General features: G+C 37.4%; 1 protein-coding gene across 10 annotated transcripts in view; it reads right to left on the bottom strand.

The window, feature by feature from the left end:
• The window catches only part of MATCAP2 (microtubule associated tyrosine carboxypeptidase 2), a 95,386-nt gene that overhangs the window by 51,827 nt on the left and 23,210 nt on the right, over window positions 1–20,349 (bottom strand). For 6 of the 10 annotated variants that reach the window (XR_004483352.2, XM_033428280.2, XM_049715222.1 and 3 more), the window contains exon 2: window positions 12,577–13,274. The exons of 1 other annotated variant lie outside the window; for it this stretch is intronic. Coding sequence is in view for 7 of the 9 variants with exons in the window: in XM_004269903.4 (XP_004269951.1) it covers window positions 12,577–13,274 (698 nt within the window). In the remaining 2 variants the exon portion in view is untranslated. Of the gene's footprint in view, window positions 1–12,576; window positions 13,275–20,349 lie in introns of those variants that run through there. 3 more of the 10 variants (XM_033428283.2, XM_033428278.2, XM_033428282.2) reach the window with 3 other exon arrangements.

Genomic DNA, 20,349 nt, shown 5'->3' with positions numbered 1-20,349 from the left:
TTTTCCTAGATTTGTACACTAAAAGTACAAATAACAAAATAGATAAGTTGGATTTCATCCAAATTAAAAACTTTTATGCTTCAAAGGACACCATCAAGAAAGTGAAAAGACAACCCACAGGAGAAAATGTTTGCAAATTTCATACCTGAAAGCGACATATCTAAAATATATAGAGAACTCCAACTCAATAATAAAAACACAAATAATCCAATTAAAATATGGGCAAAAGATCCAAATAGTTTTCCAAAGAAGATATACAAATGGCCAATAAGCACATGAAAAGATGCTCAACATCATTAGTCATCAGAGAAATGCAAGTCAAAACCACGAGATACCACTTCATACCCACTAGGATGGCTATAAAAACAAGAGTTGACAAAAAAAAAAAAGAGTTGGTAACAATGTGGAGAAACTGGAACTCATATATGGCTGGTGGGAGTGTAAAATGATGCAGTCACTTTGGAAAAGAGTCTTTCTCAAAAGGTTAGACACAGAATTCCCATATGACCCACTACTATATGATCTATGATCTCCTACCATATGACCAACTACCACATGATCTACTAGTAGGTATATACCCAAGATACCTAAAAACATGTCCACACAAAAATCTGTACACAAATGTTCATAGTAGCATTGTTCATAATAGCCAAAAAGTGGAAACAACCCAAATGTCTATCAACTGGTGAATGGATAAATAAAATCTAAAATATACATACATGGAATATTATTCAACAATAAAAAGCACTGATACATGCTACTATATGGATTAATCTTGAAAACATGCTAAGTAAAAGAAGCTAGTCACAATGCACCCCATATCATATGACTCCATTTATATGAAATGTCCAGAACAGAAAAATCCATAGAGAGATAAAGTATCAATAGATTGATGGTTGTCTAGGGCTGGAATGGGGTGGGGCTGGGGGTGAGTCACTTGTAATGAATACAGGGTTTCCTTTTGGCGATGATGAAATTCCTCAAATCTGATAGTGGTAATGATTGCATAATCCTAAATATATTGACAATCATTTAACTGTACACTTTAGATGGGTGAACTACATGGCATGTGAATTATATCCTCATAAAGCCATCATTTAAAAAAACAATAGTAATCAAACAGCACAGTGTAATATTTAAACCACCAATTCAGAAAAGGAAAAATCTTGATATAAAACCTACAGCATTGTCTTGTATGATATAACAAACTTTCTGAAAAATCTCAACACTGTTTAGTAATCTACTTTTGGTTTACTTGCTGATTCTGTTTGCTGTTCAGCAATTTGGAAATCTGACCATCAATCACAAGCCGCTTCACAGTCATGTGCTAAAAACCTATTTCCCTTTTCAAATGCAGTTTTCACTCAATGAAAAACTATATACAATAGGGACACTAATACGATATGAGTCTGGGTGATACTGTGGAAAGACTAGAAGTCAAAAGATCTGGTTTTACGTTGGTGCCCTACCTTTTACTGACTGTGTGATCTTAGGTATGTCATTTTACCTTTCTCAGGTTTAGTTTCTTCAGTGGCAAAGTGGAGATGAAAATCTTTGTGCTACTTACCTCACAGGGTTGGTGTGAGGATGAAATCAGAGATAGACACAGAGAGTAAAAGACGACGGGCGGGGGGCGGGGAGAGAGAGAAAAAGAGAAACTATGAATGTGTTTTATAGTCTGTTTCCCAGAAGACTGTATGTAGTATTTAAGGTAATTGATTTGACCTCTATTCAATCGCAACCCTCTCCTTCATTTCTCTCATTTTTAGTAAATTCTAATATCTAGAACTCTGACCCTCTTCACCCCCCAAATACTGAATAACCCCTAGATCACATAGTCCTTTTCTTTAAGCCAGTGTTTTCCAAACTGTTTTTTTTTTTTTGGAAAAGTGGTTGACGAGATATTATTTTTTAGAAGGTCCCATGGCCAAATGTGGACTTTGTTTGGACTAAACAAAGTTAAACAAGACTCTTCTAAGCCTTTATTATGATACTACATGTGGTGAATATAACAGTTTGTGTTGTCTACCTTATATGGCCATCTTTCTCTCATGCAGTATTCCTCAGAACAGTTTGAAAATGCTTACTTCAGACAAGGATGAGGTACACACACGTTCTGGTACTTTGAGATTCTCAGAATGAAATAAAAAATTCAAAATATTGAATGAATTTTTCAATGGTGGCTATTTCTTCTTGGTAGCAAACTAGGTATATAAAGATTTGGATTACTCAATCAGGTCTTTAGGCCTCCATTTAAGGTACTGTAGCCACAAAATGATGGGACACTAGAGCAGTTGTTACACACTCAAATACCTTCAGCTGCAAGCAGTAACCTCTCTGTAAAGCTACTGAGTATATGACATCCGGGAGAGGAAACAGAAGAGCATCCTTATATACCAATGTTTTAAAAAAACACTGAGCTGACCCCCACCCCCCAAAAAAGAGATGTGCAAGCTGAACTTGACCCTTGAGCCACAAATTTGGATCCACTGTTTGCAGACTACTTCACTAAATTTCTACCATACCATTAATAAGGATCATTCATTCACTCATCTCTATGGTTACCTTCTCTGTGCCAATCACTGCTTTTATTTATATATTTTAGAATCTAAGTCCCTGTCTGACCATTAGAGAGAGATTACATTGAAATTAACATAATTTAATAATACTCTGTTGGATATATGAATAAAGTGTTGTGAAAACATAGAGAAAGGTAAACTGAAGTGGGGGCACAGAGGAAATAGACGGCATTCCAGGTAAAAGGGGATAATATTGTCAACAGCATACACAAAACAAAGAAAATGAAAACACAGTTCTTATACCTCCAGCCTAGGAACCAGGAGACTCATTCATTTAGTGCTAGGAACTCTGCTAGATTCTGGGAACAGTTGAAAAACATAAAATACACTTTTATAAAAGAGGTTAGTCTACTGGTAAAGGCAAAAAAAGAAACTTAAGGATGATAACAGTGTGATAAATGTCATGAAAGATAATTTGCACAAGATGCTGTGGGAGTATACAGTTGACTTTGGAAACCTGAGCATGACCCAGATCATGAAAGATGAAAGGCCTGTAGGCCATGATAAAGATTTTGGACTTTATCCTGAATTATGAGGAGCCCTAAAGTTTTTCGGGAAGGAAAGTGACACAATCAGATTTGTACCTTAGACACTGACAGCAATGTGGAGAGCAGGAGAAACTGAAGCAAAAACACTTTTGCCAGTAATTCAGTTTTCTATAAGACAGACTGCAAGCTATGACCAGATTATAATAAAGAGAAAAATGTTTCAATAAATTATATTCTACATATGCAGAACCTAGGAAATAGATTCAAGAAATTGAGTCTGCCTTCAATGACGGAACAAATGAAAGAACACAGTGGGACAAAGAAAAATGTCACTTGCAGCCGTCCCCCCATTCCCTTTTCCCTCTTCTGCACATTTGTGTCATCAGGGTTGGGGATAGTTTGGATGTATACAATGATAAGTGGGAAAGTGATAGGGTAACTGCTACCAGGAGAAGATATTCATAAATAGCTTAGTACTGCAAACTCTTTTTTCACTACCTACAAGGAAGAAGCAGACATTCAAACTGTTTTGGAGGAAAAACCCTGTTAAGAAAAGAACCTGAGAGTGCACGTTAGGCAAGTTTTCAAAGGCAAATCAATGAAGTGTTGTTTCAAAGAGTCATCAAGGTCATACCTTCTTCCAAGGACATACAATCTGATTGGGGTGTTTCCATCTCTGACTGTAAGAAAATCCTCCTTGCTATTAGGTTAAGAAATGACCTCACTTCTCCAGTTTAAGACACACAACTACTATGGATGTACTAAACTCAAAATAATTTTATAGCTTTAATGTATCTGGGAAAAGTCTGTGATCTGCTAAACAAAAAATCAAGTCGCCTAGGGAGAGGTATAGTTTAAAGAAGGCTTGCTTTTCCCTCCCCTTCACTGTTTGGACAACTTGAGGTCTACCAAGACAAAATACCTGCAATACTACTACAATTAAAACTTAGCCTTGGACTTCCCTGGTGGCACAGTGGTTAAGAATCTGCCTGCCAATGCAGGGGACACGGGTTCGAGCCCTGGTCTGGGAAGATCCCACATGCCGCGGAGCAACTAAGCCCGTGCGCCATAACTACTGAGCCCGTATGCCACAACTACTGAAGCCTGCGCGCCTAGAGCCCATGCTCCGCAACAAGAGACGCGCCCGCTCGCCGCAACTAGAGAAAGCTCGTGCAGAGCAAGGAAGACCCAACGCAGCAAAGAATAAATAAATAAATGAATAAATAAATAAAACTTAGCCTTAAAGAAAGACATACTGCTATCAGTGAAGGTATCTGATTTCCAATTGTGTCATTTCTATCAAAAAAGGAAAATGAACACTTGTCTTGCTTTAGAATACAATGTGATTTTATGTATTTATTATGCATGCATTTTAATATAACAATGAACTACCTATTCCATTTTCACTATAAACTCTAAAACCAAGACACTATTTTCTGAGGACCACATTTAAAAGTCTTTATGTTATGCTATTATTGGCCTCAATAAAACAGAGCTTATGTTTAATAGATCTGGTCAGAGGTGGCAAGCTGGCAACCCAAGGGATGAATGTGGCCCACAAACAGGTTTTCATTGGTCTGAACAACGTTTGTTTGAATTATCTGTCAACATTTACAAATTAGAAGACCTGGTATAAGATTCAGGTTACCTACCTTCTCTTAAAAATTCTGAGGGTATGATAACACTAGACCCAAACTGTAGCCCAAGTTAGATAACTGCTGGGTTTTAGTTTCCTACTGTGCCCAGCCAGCTCCCTGCAATCATTTATGATCCCTGCTCAAACCCTACAGGTATGTCACCCTTGAGATACCCTAGCTGTATAAAGTTTGTTAACTAGGAAGAAAATCAGAATTTCCTAACATAATAAAGTTGGTCCATCTTGGTATTTACTTTGAATATCTGAACTCTATAAATGAAAATGCAATGCTATGCCACAGAATGTTATGCGTTACGTTGTTTCAATGCAGGAAAAAAGTTGACATTAGAGTTCTTTTCTCTAAATACCTCTGAGATTTTACAATAACTCTATCAAGTACCTTTGATAGCATGGGCCATTAACTTCCATTCAGTAATAAAGAAATTTAGGATACTCTAATTACATAAGCAGAACAGTTTTTTTAGTTAAGCAGATGTAGGATATCTTAATATAAAGTAATATCCTAATTCTTAAATAATATGGTTATGATGGAAATGGCCTTTTTGAGAGACATCAAATACCTTTAAAAAACGAACTTTTTCTTGCATCTTGCTTTCCAACTATACTGTTTCACTTGTGGACATATCTTTTTATAAGAAATCAAGTTTACGATTCTCAAAGTTTTATTAAGACAATATGCTTGCATTTGGTAAAATTATGACTTTTTATGTCTCCAAGCCATTGGAACCCTTGCTTGCTCTGAGTCATATAGCGCTCCTGATGACTACTCTCCTTCCCAGAAGGTGCCTTGTCTGTGCTTTCCCCTCAGGATGCTACTGGACTTTTGGTGACAAGAGTTAATTTTACAAACCAATAATGTTAATCTGTAATACCTTAGAACTAAGTTTCAGTTTCTCACATTGGGGAAGAACAGGTTGCCAGAGAGTCCATAAGCAATTTACATTTTTCTATATTAGAATAAAGATACATTGAGAAGTTTAATGTGACATTCACATCAATTTAAGATAAAACAGTTTTTTGCTCACACCCTGATTTCCTTGGTTATTCTTTACATTTCAGCTGTTAGGTTACTGTCTTAGTAACCTCAGTTTGAAAAGTATACACCTGAATTGTCAAGGTCAATATACATTGTAGAAAGAACTGCATTGAAATGGTTTTTTTCCACTAGGTTTTGTAGTTAGAGAAACAAGTTTCACTTCATTTGGAAAGTTAATTTTAACAAACCAAAATGTCTGCCAATTACGTTGAGTTAATAAAGCACTGATGTCTGAAGTAAAAGAATTTTCAGTTAACACAGCTGGCAGAAACTCTGAGCTTTTCTGTGATTAACATGTAACGTGGAAGGTTAGCTAAATGTTTTTACAAAATACATGACAACTGGATACATAGTATGACATGAAATGGAATCTTGATTTGATTAGCCATAGTATTTTGGGGCACAGAACTTAGGAGAGATGTGTGTGGTCCTAGAAAGGGCTCTCAAGGATCATTTAGTCTATTTCCCTCAATATATATATAGGGAAAATGAAGCAGACACTGTGCAATGATTACATGAGTACATAGCATGGGGGCAAAAATAAAAATAGAAACAGACATTCTATAACATAGCGTGCAAGGGAAACCTCAGAGATTGAGTCCATCTCTCTCCTATAGAGCAAGAGTCCTAAAAATCAATCATAAGTCAAAGAATATTTTTAAAAGAAGGCAATTCTTGAATTTCTTAATTACATTTACAAGTCTAACAAACCTCTTATTTAAGACAGTAATTCTTACAAAAAGCTATAAGACCCATTTCTCTATTGGCTAAGAGGGTTATATTTCAAGATATTGTAAAGATTAACAAGAACATCTTTAAGGAGTGCTTTGATATGCTAAGATGGAAAGATGAAAAAGATATTTTACTGTATGTTTTTGACATCGATTTTTTCGCAAATATATCTGCACATTTCTTCTAGTAACTACAAGTCTAACATCTGTTCTTCTTTACACTACCATTCCTCAATACTTAATCCCCCATCTTTCCTAACCGCATCTTTTCCTCCAGAGGTTACAATATAAGATGCCTGGAACCAAATAAGAGATTTCAAAAAGCTTTCTGCTTTATAAATCACTTCGGTGGATTATTTTCACTTAGATGGTGGACTTTAAACATCACTTCCTTCTACAATCTCCATTTCATGCCACTGTTTGTGGCTTTTGCTACTGCTGTGTTTCCTACTTACTATGGCTGGTATAGCATTGCCACACCAGGAAAGCTAAGATGACTGCCCTGATGAGAACTATTTGATAGGGAGGGAACAGGGAATAATCTTTCCATTTTAGCTAATTCATACAAATATTTCCTTCCATTAATATGGGTAATCAAAAACTGTATTTGCAAATAACTATTTTGAAAAATATAAAGTCTTAGGAATAGGAAAACAATGGGTACACTACTTCACTGAAGAAATTTTTGAAAGCTCTTTTTAATTATTTTGTTTCAGTTGAAAATACCTAATTTTAATCTTAACCCTCTTGTCAATACTTGGTTGTGTATACTCCACATGAAACAGAAAGGAAATAGATGAAATGCAATGATGAGGACAGTGGTCAACAGAGAAAAGGTATATATTGCAGGAGCTGTAATGGAAGGGATGTTTCTGCTTTGTTCCCTGGCAGAGTCAAAGGGGCATGAAGAGAGAAATTAGCCACCTACAACGTTGTGGACAGCCTTTTTGGGGCATCCTTATATTTGCCTCTTTCAAATATTTACTCAGTTTACAGACTAGGCACCCAGTTTTAACTTTGCTACTCTTCCTAAGGCACTAAATAACTATGTACTATGAGTTGAGATTGAAGCTGTAGCTGAAAGATGAGGATGGGTGCCTGAACAGGAAGAAGGTAAATACGCTTGTCTTAAAGCTTCCAAAAGACAGTAATTAATGATCACTGTTTCACAGGTGTATCACAAAGAGCAAAAAAAAAAAATCTTCCAAGTCCCTATAATCAGCTTCTACCAAAGGCATCCTTGCCAGCTAAGTGAGGCTCTTTTGACCTGGTACCCTTTGAGTGCAGGGGGTGCACTGGGGTTAGAAAAGCCTGGTTGAAACCATTTTGTGAAACAGTGGTAAGCTGGAGTCCGGCCATGCTGTCTTGTCAGAGCTGACTGAATTTTTATTAATTTGCATGACAGTGATGTTACATTGCTTGAAACTGGTCCTGGTGGAAGTATTTATATTTATACCATGGAAATGGAGAGCTCGTTTGCCAACATAATTTTGTGTGGAAGACAACAGAGTGCTTGAGAAAGACTCCTGGTTCTGCAACTTAAGATCCAAGTCAAGAAAGCGACTGCACTTCTCTAGATACTACTAGTATTGTACCTCATAATAGGTGAAAAGTACACAGCATACAGAGTAACAAGCAAATATTAAGCACTCTATTAATGTTAGTTATAATTTTTCATATATAGATAGTTCATGTGACTTTGTCCTTAAATTTCAAAGCAATTTTAATGGAATAACAAAGGCACAAGGGTCCTGAAAAAAAGGCAGTGTGAACAATTTCATAATAAAACAAGTATGCTTTTTTTGTTCATTCTTTCCCAGCTACCCTCCATGCAACATTTCTAACTTAGCATACATTTAATTTACTTGAACTTCTAAGACAAATATCACACAACTAAAAAGTATTAGAGGAGTACTGTATTATAATGCCGAAGAAGAACCCCATGCTTATGGTAAACATCAACTCTATTGTATGAATGTGAGCCCCAGGCTCAATTTGTGAATGGCACCTCGTGGAATGGTGCAACACAATGGCCCTTTACAAAGCTGTAAGAAGCCAGACCTTGTAACTGATCAGGAATCTCAAACTGACTACTAATACAGCCCATGGAGATGTTTTATTTGGACAGTACAGAGTTTTTTCTTCTAAAATCTGAAGGTAAATGCCTTTAAAAAAAAATCAACTTAAGCCCACCACTCCCCATTTCTGACATCCAGGAAAGTCTGGAGGAAACAAGCAGCAGCTTCAAGAGTCTTCTCACAATGAAGTCACAGAATGCAATTAACTTCTCCAGCAACTGAGTTGTAAGAACATGTAAAGATTTGTCTACCAAGGAAACTTATTACACACTCACTGCCCAAGGTTTTTATTATCAGCTGGTCACATAAGCACCCCTATGCCTAGCACATTCTAAAATTCCAGACTCCCTAAAGGAAAAGAAGTATTTAACATAAAACATACTGTTTGCACAATTTAGGCACAGCAAGCTACTCTTATCATTTAGGGAAAGTTTTATTTCAGTGTAGGAAACTGTTTACCAGTCAAGTTCCCAGACGCCAGGCGCAGGTTAATCTTGCAAGCAGGCCTTTCTAAGGATGGCAGTCTCAGGCTTGTTCTGTTAACTCCTTCTGCAACCCTTTACCTTTTCTTCCCTGACAGCCAGAGGGGTAGCCTCAGCCCAGGGTCTCTACCCAACACAGCAAAGTCTTCCTTCTCTCCCCATTTACCAATCACTAATGATCCCCACTGCTCCAATTTTGTTAACAAATAAGAACATAATTCAAACTTTACCTTATCAAGCCAAACAAAAGTTGACTTATTTCCCATATGTTATTAAATATCATTCTACTAATCAGGGCTTCCAGTTAGCAGGATCCTAGCCATAATCTACAATGAGACACGATTCCAGCTAGAGGTGGAAAATCAGTCATTTAAACTACCCATTGGCTTTATCCATAAATATGTAATCTCCATTTGACTGTTGGAAATACTGCCAAGGACTCCCAACACTGCCCTGAAGACCCTTCTCATCTCTCACTTCCAATCTTGTTCAACAATGTGCTGGGTCTAAGGCCGTACGGATTTTATATCTAGGTTTCCCAGGATGGTCAGCCACAGAGAAGGCAGAAAGTGTACTGGCTGCCAGTTGACTGCTCAAATGTGCCACTAAGGATTTACTTCTGACCCACTAGTGAGCAGGCACCTGACGCTGGACAGCTTTCAGCATTCTCTCATCCTAGATCCCTTCTTCAGCATCCAGGAAGCACTGCACTCTTTCCTGCAAAGGTCCACAACCTCAGAAAACAGACATTTTCAGTTTCTGTCCCAAGGGTTGGGGAGCTGAGGCCCACCATGGCTGCCAGCAAGAGGCTAAGCAGGGTTCAGCAGGCTCCACCTGGAGTTATATTCAAGTCCTGCAGCCCATGCTAGATGCTCTGAACCACCTAAAGGGCCTAAGTGCCTCCTGAGGAAACTACTGCCTGGACCAGAAAAAAACTGAGTCCTGGAACTCCTTGACATTGACAGGGCAATCAATTAGGAATGACCAGGACCTGAGCACTACCTTAGTTCCACTATGGTAGACTTATCTCTGCATGGATTTGGCATTGTTCTGCCTATCTGTACACTAAAGAGGACCGCGGTCACTCTCCAACAGCAGTATAGATTGCCTGCCTTGGAAAGATCCAGATCGTGAAACTTGAGAGACTGTCAGCTAGGGATTGGCAAGGCCTCAAGGGTGGAGGCCAGAGACAAATGGGCTACTCAGCCATCCTGGCCCCTCTGTGCGCATTTCTGAATCCTGAAACCAGCCCTGAAGCTGCTGCTTTAGCTTCACAGCTGGGGAGGGGAAGGATGTATCATGTCAGAATTCATTCAGATGCTAAGTAGGAACTTAAGCATATTTTATGGGGGTCTTGTTCCGATAAATCTCCCTGATTTGATTAAAGTGGTTTGAAAAGTACATTTGGCATTTGCTGCAATCATTCTCCCAAATGGTAGCAATTGAAGTACCAGCCAGCTAGGACTGCTGGTGCTGTTTAGAAGCCTCAAACAACCCGAGCACAAGAAGCTGGAATTGGGTTAAAATAAAGATTGTAGAGCCAGAAACCAAGCACTGTCAGTTCTCAATTCCTGGAGCTGCTGATGCTTCCTAACTCCCATCCAAGAAAATGAAAGAGCATTCATTTTGACCTAATGGTGGGAAATCCCTTTCCCAACTGGTAGGGCTTGCAGTAGGACTCCAAATTAAAGAAATCTGGTAAAGAAATCTCAGCTGTCTCTTTCAGCATTAAGGGGGAAAAAAACAAATAGGATTTTTGTACTTACCATAAATTTTAAGTGAGTGAAAGCCCTATTCAATCAATTGCAATTTCCACACCAAAAAAAGAAAAAAAATCATAAAATCACTGCCAAAATAATAGCTGACCTTTTTATTAGTGTTTAGCACAATTTCATATTTCAATAAAAAGGGAATGTAATACACACTACTATATATAAAATAGATAACTAATAAGGACCTACTGTATAGCACAGGGAACTCTACTCAATACTCTGTAATGACCTATATGGGAAAAGAATCTAAAAAGGAGTGTATATATGTATATGTATAACTGACTCACTTTGCTGTACACCTGAAATGAACACAACATTGTCAATCAACTATACTCCAATTAAAAAAAGGGGGGGTGTACCTTCAAAAACAGCAGCAGTAGAAAAGGTTTTTTCTAACAAAGGAAAATAAATAGCAAGATTAAAATTGTTTTAATCTTAGAATAAGCTTTACATAATGGCTTTTAAAGACTGGTCAGATTCCATGTAATTTATAACAAACAATAAAAAATTTGCTGGCTGCAAGTCCAAAGAACTTGCACTGCAGCAAAATGCTAAAATAGGGCATTTGCCAAAGGCAAATGGAATCACGCAGCTTCACCTAGCCTACAGATTTTCAATCACTGACGAAGCCAAGTTGAACCTAATGCATTATAAAAACCTGTACAAAATTAATTTAACCAAATGTAGTCTGCTTTTATGATCTCAACTCTGTGCCCTGAAGGTAAACATCAGCCAACTTCTCCTCAAATAAAGTGGATTTTTTTTTAGAAGATGTTGGGGGGCAGGAGTTTTTATTAATTAATTAATTTATTTTTGCTGTGTTGGGTCTTCGTTTCTGTGCGAGGGCTTTCTCTAGTTGTGGCAAGCGGGGGCCACTCTTCATCGCGGTGCGCGGGCCTCTCACTATCGCGGCCTCTCTCATGGCGGAGCACAAGCTCCAGACGCGCAGGCTCCGTAGTTGTGGCTCACGGGCCTAGTTGTTCTGCGGCATGTGGGATCTTCCCAGACCAGGGCTCGAACCCGTGTCCCCTGCACTAGCAGGCAGACTCTCAACCACTGTGCCACCAGGGAAGCCCAATAAAGTGGATTTTGAAGTTTATTAAGGCCTTAACACACAAAACTGTGTGCTAAGTATCTAAACTGAGCAATTTGGAAAGTGTTGCTTATATCATCCACATCGTGATTTGCTACGCTTGAAGATAATTTTTAAAATTCCATTATTTTCTTCTTTAAATGAGTACTTATATATTTGATGATTATTAACAATTTCAGTAAAGCATTAAAACGTTCTTTGGCAAGTATCAAGCCTAGTCCCCAAAATGCCTTTAGGGGCCTAAGCAAGCTGAGAATGTAATATAACAGGGAGAACCAGAGATACTGCATGCTCCATCTAACGCATTCAAAATCAAAAAGAAAACAAACACTTGTCTGTGGGCTGACGAATGGGCCATAAGTTTGTAACTCCCAAATGAAAGCTTGGAACCAGAATCTGAAGCTTTTTCCTAATATAGTTGCTTCCTAACACAACGTCTATATAATAGATTCTTTATAGATTTTGATTAGTGCAAAGTAGTTTACATATGAACTGTGACACTCACCTGGAGATTTCTTGTCACATATTTACATGTCCTGGATGGGAGTTAACTATAAATAATTGGAATATTTTAAAACAACATTTTTGGCTTTCTATACGATGGCAAATAATTGTTTTCATTACATAAAATGAAATACTACTACTGAAGTAGCATTTTACCTGCTTAAGAAACCGGTCAGTTGCGTTGCTGTGCTTGGCTAACACACTTGGCAGAGAAGGATTAGCATATTCAAACTGAGGATTGTAGGTATAGTCAGACTTAAAGAATCTCACTTTTTCTTTCTCCAAGTTGGTGGGCTTTATAGCACTCAGTATACAAAATTTCTTTCCAGAAAAGTCATCTCCTTTTTCAAAACTTCTAGACAGCTGAGGCTGCAGCTTTGGCTTTGGAAGAGTGGAGAAATGGCGTCGCTTGACCTTTCTTTCATTTTTGGGTTTAGGTGGCAGTACTGTGCTGTTTCCTGTAACAGAGATATCATGTGTAAACTTTACAGGACTTGACACTGAACTAGTGACAAAAACAGCAGGCTGCCTTTCTAGGCAGTACCAAGTATCACTGCTCATCACAGGCACTGGGGCTTTCATCTTGCGAAGATCTTTACTACGTGAAGAGCTAGATTTGCTGGGTTTTCTACATCTTTTGGAGTAGGTGGAGGAAGACTGTTTTTGTGAATGATGCTTTTTCTCCTCTTTGCTCTGTAGTAGGACATTGTAACTACTGGTTCCAGTTGTGAAAATGTCCTTTAGTATTCCAGGAGATAAATGTGAAATGCTTCCTTTGCTGCCAATAATCAAGGACTCTTCTGCATTTAGAATAGACTTCTTAGCAAGTTCTTGCTCAGGCCAGTGAAGCTTTTCTGTGTTAATAAACAAAATCAAAACAAAAGAAATAACAAAAGATACCAGATGAAGCAAATTGCTTATTATGTGAAAAGTATTCTGAAGGTTCTGTAAACTTCATAATTTTGCAACCATTTTTAGAAAAGACATTTTTAATATTAAAAGACTATATTACTAAACTTTGGGCAAGCTAGACACGGTCACTTCTATAAGAATGTACATATGCTAAATTATCTATAAAAATCCTCAGCTTCAAACCATGTAGATGACCAAAGTCTAATCTAGATGTGAGATAATATACATAAATAATCTGAACACTCAACTCTACCAAGAATGTGGATTTCGTAGAAAGGATATAGTTTAATAGTATTACCAATATCAAAGTAAAATCCAAGGCATTTTCAAAGCCAATACAATCTTGAAATCTGACACTATATATAAAGGTAGCCATCAGTAAAAGAAGGACAACACTGTCTTACATATCTCAAAAAAATTTTTTAATTAAATAAATGATATGTGCACATTCAAGCACGTTATAGTAATGTCACTCAATATTTATTAGTTGCTTTTCTTAATTTTAGGCTATAGGTTAAGATTAAAGAAAATCAAGGTTTTTCTTCTCAAGACTTAAAAAAATAATTACTATGTAAGATATCAGTATATCAAATGCCAAATTAAGGAGAGGTCAGTTTTGCCTTTAGATCTCAAAAGTGCTTTAAAGAGGTAAGAATAACTTGAAATATTGTTGCTTGTGTACTGTTTTAAAACTGTGTTGATTTGCATTCTTTCATTCCACAAATACAGGAATACTGCTAATAGACACACGGATCTGAAAAACATCTGTATAAATACATTGCTCTTGCCTTCAACCAGCTTCTAATCTGGCTCTGAAGGTAAGGCAGTCCTATGAAGATTTGAGTACTAATACGAGGTAGTATAAGCTTAAATGTGAAAAACAAAAGATACAGACAATAACCTAGGGTTCAGGGAAGGAAGAGAAACATTTGAGAGGATTTCAGGTAAACCCTTAAGAGCTTTCAGATTCAATTCTAAACTGACAAAAGTGTTTGAGTTTGTCTTAAATCCTGGTATTTGAACTCCTATCTGACCATGTCTGCTTATAAACCCTTTCTAAATCCTTTCTGCAAATGTGACACATGATTCTCTCAACCACCTCTGTTTTCTGAGTCTCATGGATCCTTATGCCTCTAGCCCTCAACCTCTGGCTCCTACTATGGAGGCAATTTCAACGCTAGCTGACTTGGACAGCTGCCTTCCTTGCCAAGAAAGAGACAATTTATTTAATTCCATTTTAAAGAAAACTGTTTATCCACATAGATCTGTCGCTCACTCACTCAAGATTAGACATTCAGGGATCCTTTCTATAATAAGTAGTAATAAATAATAATAATAGCAGCCACTATTTGTTGACACATTTATGTGAGTTTGGGATTTCACCAAAAACCTTGCATGTTATATCACTTAAGCTTCAGAAGTGTTAAGTAATGTGCTCAAGGTTATACGACAAGAAAGTAGTGAAGAGCAAACTGCGATTCGAATGCAGATGTGTCTGATTACAGAGTCCATGCTCATTCTATTATATAAGGTCATTCATTCAATTATCAACAGACATTCAGTATTAAGTCTGCTACATGCACCGCACTACATCTTTTCTTCCTCTGTACAAACACAGCACCCTAGTAAGACACAGTAATCTGAATAACTGATGTATTCAATACTGAGATAGGTACCAGGACCATGTGTTATTCATGTTTCTCTTTCCAACATCTAGCATGGTAACTGGTAGATATTCAATAAATGTACACTGAATAAATAAGTGAATGAATGAATGGCACAACCCTAAACATGCCATTCTCTGACCACTTTAGATATACAGGTATTTGTAGTTCTGGAACCATTCTATATTTCTATGAGGAGATGACTGTAGAAGTGGAAATATAACCTGGAAGACCTTGAACCAGTGGTTCTCAAATGAGAGCAACTGTGCCCTCCAGGGGACATTTGGTTGTCACAATTAGGGAGGGATGCTACTAGCATCTTGTGGGTAGAGGTCAGGGATGAGGTTAAACATCCTTCAATACATAGGACAGCCTCCTACAACAAAAATATTCATCCTAAAATAATGCCACGGTAGGGAAACCCTGCACTAAAAGTTTTTAAAGCCCAGAAGTCTTAGGGTTTAGGGTAAAGAAACAGTATGAGGTCAAAAGTAGATAATAAACAATCCAAATATGTAAGGTACTTAGAAGTCCTTCTAGTTAACATTTTCTAGGCCAACATATGAAATTTGAATTCTGCTGTCTAAAGGTAACATGAAAGTATAAACTTGCAGGGGCTAAATAAAATGTCTACTACATGGACAAGCTGAGAGATAGGAACTAGACTGCACAGGGTCATGCTGAAGATTGATTGTACAAAGAAGCCATTCAATAATGTGAATAAACAGAACAAACAAAACTTTCATCAATGGCTGGTAAGTCCCAGATCCTCAGGGGTTTCATACTTAATTGTTGCCAACTGATAGTCAAAATTGGGTAGGATGGGCAAACATAGGCTAAGGAACACAAGCTGCAGTCCAAATGCCCAAGAACAATGTCAGTGTCCCTAACAAGACACCACAAGTTTAGGAGACAAGAGGTGATAATGAAAGTCAGACTGAAACAGACACTGAAAGGAAAAGAGCAAGAGAACCGAGATAAGAATAAGGGTATCACAAACCGAGAAAAGCTGGTTAAGGACTAGGCACAGCCAGGAAGGTAAAAGGAGGTAATCAGGTTTTTCTCGTTTGGTCTTCATAATAAAAAGGGGGAATTTAATAATTAAAAAAAAGGGTGGGAATTTACCTCAAATTAAAATCAGTTAACAAAACTACTCTGAAGAATTCCTAATTTGGGTGGTTTGTTACAGGTATATTGATTTTTTTTTAAAAAAAGAATATTCAATGTAAAAAGTGCTTTCTTTGGTTCCTAAGACTCAGTAGCTCTGTTGATCAAAGAGCTGCGTTCATAGAGTTTTCTGCTGTTTTGTCATAAAGCATCTACATTCTTAATTCTGTCCCATCTCAAACAACCTATACACTTCAGGATACTTAAACAAAAGTCCTAAACCAGCTGCCAAAACACTCAAGGAGGAATTGGGGAAGTGGGAGAGAAATTACAGTGTGTGCATGACAGAACCCCTTCCCCCCTCCCAGGAGTTGCAGCATTTCAGTTCACTTGCTAATTATCTACCTGAGAGGTTTAGCATCAGTCCTTTATAAGCTCCATCTGCTCATAAGTAGTCTGGGAGTACCAATGGTGTATCTATTTAGTAAATGTCAATCCTGCCGAATGCTGATATCCCATGAAGTTCATAAATGTGGGGCACGTGGACCTTCAAACAACTCTTACAAGATAGATATAAATTAATTTCTCAGAGTCATGCTAATCTTATTTTAGTTGTATTAAGTACTAGAAAACCTAAAATACTGTTTTTGTCATTTTAAATACTACTACTGTTTAAGAAAAACAACCTTTAAAACAGGCTTAAGAACATAATAAAAGGACAAGAAGAAGAGTTCAATGAAGAACATCCTATTCTCCTAACTCCTTTTTTCCTGAAAAATCAAAACTTTAAGCATAAGCAGGCTTCTTTGGGGGCAAGTGTAACTCATTTTCTCTCATAAAAGTAATAAAATAAATAAAAATCATACTCTCATATTAAAAGTCACTATTTAATGTAACATTTTAGCCACCAGCAATCTGCTTCACTATAACCTTGGAGAAAATGAAAATAACTTGATCAAAGAAGTCATTCACCCCAAAATGATTACCCATATTGAGGGGAAAAAAGGAAAATAATATTACATTAAAATTGATAGTATATTCACAAGTGGATGACTATACTGAAATTACCAACACAATGAAAGCTGAATTTGTATCTAGAACAGGAGTAAAGAATACCAGGATTCCTGACTTCCATTCCCAACTCTTTCAATAACCTCTCTGTAATAGTGGCCTTCATCACTAAACCCATCAGCGTCTCCTGATCCTCATCTAAAGGAATGGAAGAAAGAGGGGAACACTGCTCACTAAACTCTTAGTGTTTCACAACTGAATAGGTGAGGTTTCACAGTAGTTACAAGGTCTCTGGCTGAAAGGAAGATCAGATCATCAGAAACAAAGCCTGCTGGAAAATACCATTCAACCAATTTTGACCCATAAAATGGCAATTTCATATGGTTCACTTATACTTATGAAACCTGAGAACCCGGGGTAATTTTATACCACAAAACGATAGGTTGCTTGATTACAAACAGAAGAAGAGGCAAAATAAAACAATTCCCAAACAAGATAAACACTTTAGTTTTGCCAAGCTGTTCATCATTACTTAAACTCAAATGATCTAACATCTGTCAACAGCAGAAAGGATGAGTAAATTGTGGTATATTCATACAATAGAATACTATATGGCAATGAAAAAGAACAAACTGAGTTTGCAAGCAACAATATAGGTGAATCTCAAAGACAATACTGAGCAAACAAAACTAGATCAAGAGACTACATACTGTATAATTCCATTTATATGTGGTCCAAAAACAGGCAAAACTTGGGACTTCCCTTGTGGTGCAGTGGTTAAGAATCTGCCTGCCAATGCAGGGGACACGGGTTCAATCCCTGGTCTGGGAAGATCCCACATACTGTGGAGCAATTATGCCCGTGTGCTACAACTACTGAGCCTGCGGGCCTAGAGCCCGTGCTCCTCAATAAGAGAAGCCACCGCAAGGAGAATCCCGAGCACCACAACTAGAGAAAAGCCTTTGCACAGCAATGAAGACCCAACGCAGTCAAAAATAAATAAATTAGAAAAAAAAAACAAAACAGGCAAAACTAATGTATGGTATTAGAAGGCAGAATAGTGCTTATCTTTGAGGAAGGGGTTATAACCTGGGAGGAGGTACCAGGGTACTGGGGGCTAGAAAGCTATCTTGTTCTGCACAGTGGTTACATATGTACAGATTCATCAGGCTGCCCATTTAAGACTCAAGCACTTTACTGAATGTAAGTTACACTATAATTTTTAAACTGGTATATTTAAAAAAATCAGTATCTTTGAAAACATTTATTGCCCAATTTGTCTGCATTATAACAGGTAATCTTTTAATTATAATACCTCCAAATTCAACATTATCCAATATAGTTTCTCAGCTGTAAGTAAACAGAGAGATGAAAAGGCACTGCTAGTATCATTCAAGAACTGAGAAACTCAGCTATACTTCAGGATTCTTAAAAATGTCACAGCCCCGGTTAGGGGCACTTCAGTGTTACTCTATCAGCAGCAAGAACTCTTATAATGTGATACTATTGTTTTTGGGTCAGAAACTGCTTGTGGTGGTGTGCTTTTGCAGTTAGAAGCATGCAGGGTATTCTATAATGCTGGGAAATGATGGTCTGTGGTAAAAGAAAATGCATTCAATATCATCTAAAACAACAGTGAACATGCGAGAAAAACTTCCCCAGGCTTTCCACTTAGGGTGAAGAGAAAATCCTAATCATGGCACATGAGCTCACTCATGGTCAGGTCACTCTGCCTCTCTGGCCCCATCATGCACAATGCTCCTCCTTAATCAGTCCACTCTAGCTTCCCTTCATTTTATCAATCCCTCACACTTACCACTCCCTCTCCAGACACAAAACATCTTCATATTCTGTTCCCTGTGTTTGAAGAGCCCTCCCCTGTCCTCTCTGTTAGCTTAATCCCTATTCATCCTTCAGTTCAAGTATCACTTGTTCAGGAAAACTTCCCTGGAAGGTTCTTTGACTCACTTGTCACGGTTGCAGTCTTACATTTGTTTATATGATGGCCTTCCTCATCACTGAAATTATAAGTCCCATTATGGCATACATCTATGTTTGTTTCTGCTCACTCACTGCCCTGAGAGGTAGCCAAGGAAACAGAATATTTGAGAGGAGAGAAAGGATTCAGGACTTGAATGCCTGAAGGTTGAGGCAAAAATCATACCAGGACGCATAAAAATGTGAAACAATTAGTGATGTTGAAGATAAATTTTAATGGCAGGTGCCTACTGCTGTAGGACAGACAGGAGCTATGTGCCTAAGTGTATTCATCCCACATGGCCAAACACTGCTCTTAAGACTTTTGTCTCCAGTAGTTTAAAACATTCACTTTTGTTACAAAGGAGCTTCATTTCCAGATGATTAATCACTTCTTATATCACATACAAGATACAGGCAGTAGGAATTCATAAAATAACATAATCTTATATGGCTTCTGATAGCATTTTGTTACTCACTTAATGAGCTAGATGTCGTCTTCTATTTTGAAACAATTTTATAGTCAAGTAAAATATGATCTTTCCAGGCAAAAATTAGACTTGCCTGTGATAAAAACTTAACAGCACCTGGAGTAAACTATCAGCTAATGTACCACTGATGTTAAATGAGATACACATGTTGAATTTTGTGGCTTAAATCAACACATAGTCATTTAAACAAGGGTTCTGACTTTCCTAGTGGTTGAGAAAATGGGCTTTGGAATGGAGCTTCTCTGATTTGAATCTTGGCTGTTTATTAGCAGCTGTGACCTTGAGCAAGTTACTTAACATCTTTGTGCTGCAGTTTCCCTATCTGTAAAATGGGATACTATTACTATGTACCTCACAGTATCAGTAGGAGGATCAAAAAAGGTAATATATGTGAAGTGCTGAGAACAATGCTGGCTTGTACTAAGCAGGTGTTAACTATCAGTATTATTATATTCAATACTATATTCAGCTCCTATAGAAATACTCCATGGAATAATGTAAATGGGAAGATATTCAGAATCATGAAATTTGGATTTCCAAGGTAAATTTAACATTAAGTAATAAATTCTACATTCTAGAATCAACATTTTAGTGGCTTTAGTATAATAAACCATCTTCTTTAAAAAGCTATGAGAAGGTAATCTCTTCTGATTTGATCCCATTTCAAACAGCATATATAACATACAAATCTTTCTTTTTTATTTTACTTCTCCAATCAGTTCACCAGGATGTTATATTTAGATTATATTAAATCATGACTAATAAGT

The sequence above is a fragment of the Orcinus orca genome, chromosome 9 (assembly GCF_937001465.1).
Source record: "Orcinus orca chromosome 9, mOrcOrc1.1, whole genome shotgun sequence".
NCBI classification, from domain to species: domain Eukaryota; kingdom Metazoa; phylum Chordata; class Mammalia; order Artiodactyla; family Delphinidae; genus Orcinus; species Orcinus orca.
This window is presented reverse-complemented; position numbering and strand designations above follow the sequence as displayed.